The sequence below is a fragment of the Nanorana parkeri genome, unplaced genomic scaffold, assembly GCF_000935625.1.
Source record: "Nanorana parkeri isolate BGI_ZX_2015 unplaced genomic scaffold, ASM93562v1 scaffold428, whole genome shotgun sequence".
Classification (NCBI taxonomy): domain Eukaryota; kingdom Metazoa; phylum Chordata; class Amphibia; order Anura; family Dicroglossidae; genus Nanorana; species Nanorana parkeri.
In genome coordinates, this window is record NW_017306696.1 from 836,728 (window position 1) to 842,727 (window position 6,000).

General features: G+C 40.7%; 1 protein-coding gene across 1 annotated transcript in view; it reads right to left on the minus strand.

Annotated features, from left to right (window-relative positions):
- The window catches only part of NEK1 (NIMA related kinase 1), a 120,008-nt gene that overhangs the window by 31,878 nt on the left and 82,130 nt on the right, over positions 1–6,000 (minus strand). The window contains exons 22-24 of the mRNA XM_018560035.1: positions 5,634–5,813; positions 4,697–4,762; positions 1,137–1,368 (exon numbers count right to left, since the gene is read on the minus strand). Of these exons, the coding sequence (XP_018415537.1) occupies positions 1,137–1,368; positions 4,697–4,762; positions 5,634–5,813 (478 nt within the window). The remainder of the gene's footprint in view (positions 1–1,136; positions 1,369–4,696; positions 4,763–5,633; positions 5,814–6,000) is intronic.

Consider the following 6,000-nt stretch of genomic DNA (forward strand, 5'->3'; position numbering starts at 1 on the left):
ACCTTGCGATCATCAGACAAAACTGTTCGTCTGATGATCGAACCGTTATACGATTTTCATATGGCGGCCCCATCCTGCCCAGATTATCGCAAGGTTCAATCAGCAGTAATTAAAAAACAAAAAAGCACCTGGACGAATATTTTTTTTGGCGCATGAGCAGTGTAAATGGTATAAATTTTGACGTACGGAAATGCCACCTACCATGCGAAAATCGTACGAACGACCAAAGTTTTCTAACCTACTGGTTAGTCAAAAGTCGATCGATTGTACAGTATTTGCGGTTGTACACTGCCCATCAATCTTACGAGTATCGGATGAAAACACAATTACATACGAAAATCGTCCGATAGTCGTAAGGTGTATGGGCAGCTTAACAAAGGGGCGGACAACACAGCACACAAAATAATAACAAGCCCAACTAGAAACTAACTAGGTACTGCCAGCAGCTCAAAAAGCTTCTTGGAGGACCTTACAACAAAAGCTGGCTTCAGAAGATGCCGGAACCACTACCTGGTAAAACTTTGAAAACGTGTAACAGAAAACCAGGTGGCAGCCTTGCAAATCTGGGAAAAACAGTTGCCTGATGCGAAAAAGCCTAAAAAAGCAATCACAGATCTAGTAGTGTGAGTCTTGACAGAGCAAACACCTCTGAGGCAGCTGGTATGGGCTAGTGAAACCAGTCAGGTGTTATGTCTGGACATGCATGGATGCTTAAGAGACTATTAAGGACAGCATGGTGGATGCCTTTACACTGTCTGGACACTGAACTTTGGAGACTATGTTCCTAAAAAAAAATGTTTTCATGTATAACTGAAGGCATGCTGAAAGACTGTATTTACGGGTAGCTTTCCTTCCCATGCACTTCTATACGATTAAACAATTGTGGAACCGCGCTAAGGACTAACTAGCAATCAAAAACAGACGCTGTATAGGAACACCCTAATCAGATATCTAAATTTGGCACTGCGCTCAAGAATATAATAGAAAAAATGTGTGCATGACAATATACACACTGTATGTATGTAAAGTGTAGAACCTGATTCTTAGGACCATAAGATTGAATGATGATTGACTGGGAGGGGTAATACTAGTGTTTCATGGGAGTACAGTATTTCAGGTAGCTGCTGGCAGCTTACTTTCACCTGCATATAAAGTGTCCTCTAAAAGAGTAAGTTGCGAGAGAGGAATCACAGGAGGGGGTTCAGGCTGCCATTTCTTCCGATCGACAGATACTGGCTCCCCACTCTGATAAGGATCCTCCATATTCACTTTCTGGGCCTTCTCCTCGACATCCTTGAATACACATTCCTCTTTTTCCTGAGCTTTAAGGTTCTTATTTAATCTCTTAAGTATTTGACGTTTTTCATCCTAAAATAAAAAGAATTACACAATGACTAGCCCATGTTCCAACATTTCTATTTATTATAAGATGCATACACCGTTGTAAATATAGTTACTTTATGTGTCATTATTTATTAACCGTTTTGTTGCGGGGTTGACCTTATAAAGTTTGCATGAAACACGCAGATTGAAACACATTATGGGCCTGAAAATGTAATAAAGGCCATACAAACTGAATATCTACTAAAATCAGATTACCAATACTTTTGGATAGTATTAGTGATATTATATTTTCTCTGGTTATTGTTAAATCAAAGCTACATATAAAAAAAGAACAAAATAATTTGAACGCACAAAAACAATATAATCTGACAGTTCCATAAATATTAAAGAAGAAACAGCCAAGTTAAAAAAATAGCATATACAGAAACATTGGAAAAATAGGATGTTTGCCTTATCTGTAAAATAATTTTTTTGGAGTACATTATGGGACACAGGAGAAGTAGTCTGGAACTTTAGGTTATGCCGCTGACTCCAGGAGATGGAAAGCTTGCAATCAGGAGCTATAAAAGGACAGTCCAGTAGAACCCTTCCCACTCTCAACAAACCTCAGTTTTGTAGCAATAAAGAATAGGAGTGGACCATAAGAAACAGAGGGGAGGGACCTGTGTCCAATAATGTACACCAGCAAAAGGGTTTTACAAGTAATTAAATAAATCCTATTTTCTTAATCATACTTTATGGGACACAGGAGATATTTTCTGGAACCTTAGGACATCCAAAAGCAGTCCAACTGAGTGGTGGGCAACACAGCAACGAATTGCTAACAGGCCCAAGAAAATCAACAAAACAACAGAGAGGGATCCATAGCTTACAGAGCCTTATGATTTAAGCCAGGATCTGCCTAGGCCTGGATGTCCATCTGTCTAGCGACAGTTGAATGGGAAATCCTTGCGATATTGATCAAAAGCTGAGCTTCCTCTGACAACCAAGTCCCTTGTAGCGAGAAAGTACCCAGGACTACTCTGCAGCATGACAGGTTTAAATCAGTTGTGAGCACCATCCAGACCATCGAGAGGAAGCTATTTCCTGCACTAGAACAACGTGAAGAGCTGCTCACCTTTTGACAACATAAGCAGGGTGGAAGTAGGGATCAAAATTCTAGCTTATTGCCCCTGGACACAACGTTGTGCACCCAAGTGCCTGAAATGTCCTGGGATCAGATAGCTGCAAAGGCTAACAGATGCCCCCTTATTGAGAGGGGGCTTTTACGGGTCCAGGTCTTGGTACTCGGTGGTCCAGGACTTATGGCAGGAATGAGTTCCAGACTTAGACTTAAACCAGGAGGCTTGAGAGAAACTAAAGGAAAAAAAAACTTTTTTTTTTTGTCTCAGGAGCAGGAATTTTATCCCCTGGAGTTTTGGCCTTGTTTTTCTGGGGCAAAAGGGTACTCCCCCCATGACTTTACTGATTAAGGCATCCAAGGATTTGCCAAAAAGGCCCACAGCAAAGGGCATACACACAACACATTTATTTAATGGAATCTACTCAGATCAACATTTAACCAGTTGACATCCGCGGTGTTAAACCCCCTTCCCATCCAGGCCATTTTTCAGTATTCAGCGCTGCGGTACTTTGACTGACATTTATTCCGTCATGCAGCGCTGTACTGAAATGAATTTTATACCCTTTTTTGGGGACAGATAGAGCTTTCTTTAGTTTCCTCCACATATGCACCAAAAGGAGACCTATTTTGGATATTTAGCAAATTGTATTCACATACCTATTGACACAATAGCGCAGGGACACAAACAGGAACTCCAATTGTTGAAGGACAGGCTATCTTTTAGTATAAATTCAGGATCCTGATCCATGGCTTTGGACCAGACAGCTAGAGTCTGGCAGACGGACATGGTCGTAACAGACGGTTGCAAAGCAGGGCCTACAAGGAACAACAAGGCCTTGCATAGGGCTCCTAGACTCTTATCTGCAGGGTCCCTAAACACTGCACTGTCCTCTACAGGGATAGTTAAAATCTTGTTAACACATGAATTGGCTGGGTGTACACAGCCCACTTTAGCAAACCCCCTTTATAAGATATTGCTGGGCAAAATATTTGGAAGGGATGAATATATCTTTTCAGAACGAGGCCAGATACCATGCAAGACAGGCTTTGAAAGCGAGTGTACAGGGAATGTTTTAGCAAGGTTAGGCATTTTCTAAAAGCCCACACTGCTGACCTTTAGCAAGGCTGATGCAGGTTGCTGTAGGTCCAGGCGCATATCCACTGCGTCTGGATAGGCACACTGTGCATGCATGCTCCATACTCGAACACTTATATGGACCTGACTGGACCTCTCTTTGCCACTCCTACACTGCAAATGCAGTGATCTCCTTGGGTGTTCCTAGGCCCTCTACTGTACTATACAGTGATGAGTTACAGAAGGGTAAACCCCTCCTCCTCTGCAGTGTCTGTCACAAGTATCCCTACTGGGAGTTCATCACATACTATTGCAGATCATAGGTGCACTATAAGTTTGCCAAGCAAAGCAAAAAATAAACAAACAAACATGCTTTTTCTTAAAGCTCAACTCCTGGAATGATGTATGCTTTAAACTTACATTGGGCCAGCTTTGTTATATGTAATTATCCATGTGTCATATCCAGAGGGCTGCTGGGGATGCTGAAATTCACCCCAATTGTCTGTGCTACATAGTCATTGCTATCCTGATCTAGGTGATGCTGGAGCAACTTGATGTCTCTACACTAAACTTCTGCAGCCAAACTGGGATAACACCATTTTATATTTGATACATGTTCCCATTCACATCACGTAAGCTAAGACAATATTTTAAAAAATGCATCTTGCATTTTACTTGTTCAAACTACTACTTGGTTTATCTTTTTTGTAATGTTAGGAGGGGTGTGTGTTAACCCGATTTGTACTGTGCTGTCCAATTTCGTTATAAATTTGTAAAGTAAATTTGAACAGCGTCCTAACAAAGGGTTAACGGATTACAAGTCTGGCTTCTACATTATATGTTAGAGAATCAAATTCCACACATTTCTGTCCTCAGTCTTTCTATAAGGCAGGTCACTGTAAAAGGTGACCAGAAGAACTTGGATTCAGCCAGCAAAACATCTAATGAGGTCAAAAAAATCCTTGTCGGTATGCTTGTGTGAATAGGAGCATAAAACGAACATATAGGAGGGGTTTTCTCCAATTTGAATGCAAAAGTGGAACTGCACTTTAAATTTGAACAGGATCCCCAGTGAAAAAGGGGCTAAAACAACTGCAACATTAGTCTGACTGACATTAATATGGTAGTGGTAAAGTAAAGGGAGGAGCTCTAACCTGGATTGAGGCTTCTGTTTTTTGGGGGTCTTCGGTGATGTCCCTGATTTCTGTCTCTACATTAACCTTTCATGAGAAAAACAAAGAAACACATTTCAGAAGAAAACTTGTCTAAACAGAGATATACTACTGTGTTCCTGTGTACAGTACACGTTTAGTTTATGAAAATAATGTATTCTGAGCTCAGTTCTGCATTTGCATTCAATGAAGACTAAGGCACAGGTAACCTCCATCATTTTTTTAAGTTGTAAACTTGCATAAAAGTGAATGATATTTTTTCCTGCAAACTAGTCACCTTATTCAAAGAGTGTTTTCTATCTTTAGTAATACATTTTAGGGGCAATGATCCAGAAAAACTGATTAGAATCTACCTTGTGGTGTTCTGACTTCATCAGTAACCTATGAATTACTGCACTTAAGGACTAGCACTTGCGACCTTGTTACTATACTTAGGTTTTTCAAATCAATGCATAACTGTAAAAGAAGACTGTGAATATTCACCTTTCCTGCTGCCCGTGCCATGAAAGCTGAAAAATGTATATTCAAAGTCCGCAGGGAAACCAACACTTCTAGGAGTTTGAATCTCCTGGGCTCTCAATGGTTCCTACTGCTGATCTTCGTGTCAGTGCAGGAGAGATTAGTGATGTGGAGGTGACATTAACATTTCTCTGAATTAGAATGGCATTCAGCAGCGCAGGCAGCAGGAAAGGCGAGTATTCATAGTCCTCTTTTACAGGTATGCCTTTGAAAGAATAGTGACAGGGTTCCTTAAAGGATCAGTACTTAAGTATAAGAAATCCTTTGTTAATAAGACTGTGTATGTGTAAAAGGTTCCAAATACTAATTAAATTGCTAAAAAATGCACAGTATGCTAAAACAAATTCTAACAGTAAAATCTGAGGGCAAACATGATCTTGTGATGGTGACGTAAACTTACGGCTCCTACATTCCTCAGTGCAGAGGTCATAGAGATTGCTGGTGCACTTGGTTTTATATGAGACTGCCCTCTGACTGGAGAACCCCCAATATCTCCATGGATGGCATGGCTGGGAGAGCCAGGAGCTGCTCCACCTGCATTAGAAGGCACATTAGGATTCTTGAACCCACGAGCTGCCAACTGCAAAATTAAGGAAAACAAATAAAGACATTAGAACTACAAAATGTATTAACTTATCTGTTGTAGCCCAGCAGATAATACATATATTACCTACGAGAATCAGGTAAATAATAGGGCACACTGTCCCTTAATGTATCCATTAAGCCTTTGGATTATACTGGCTCCCACAGGAAGATTTGACACTGGC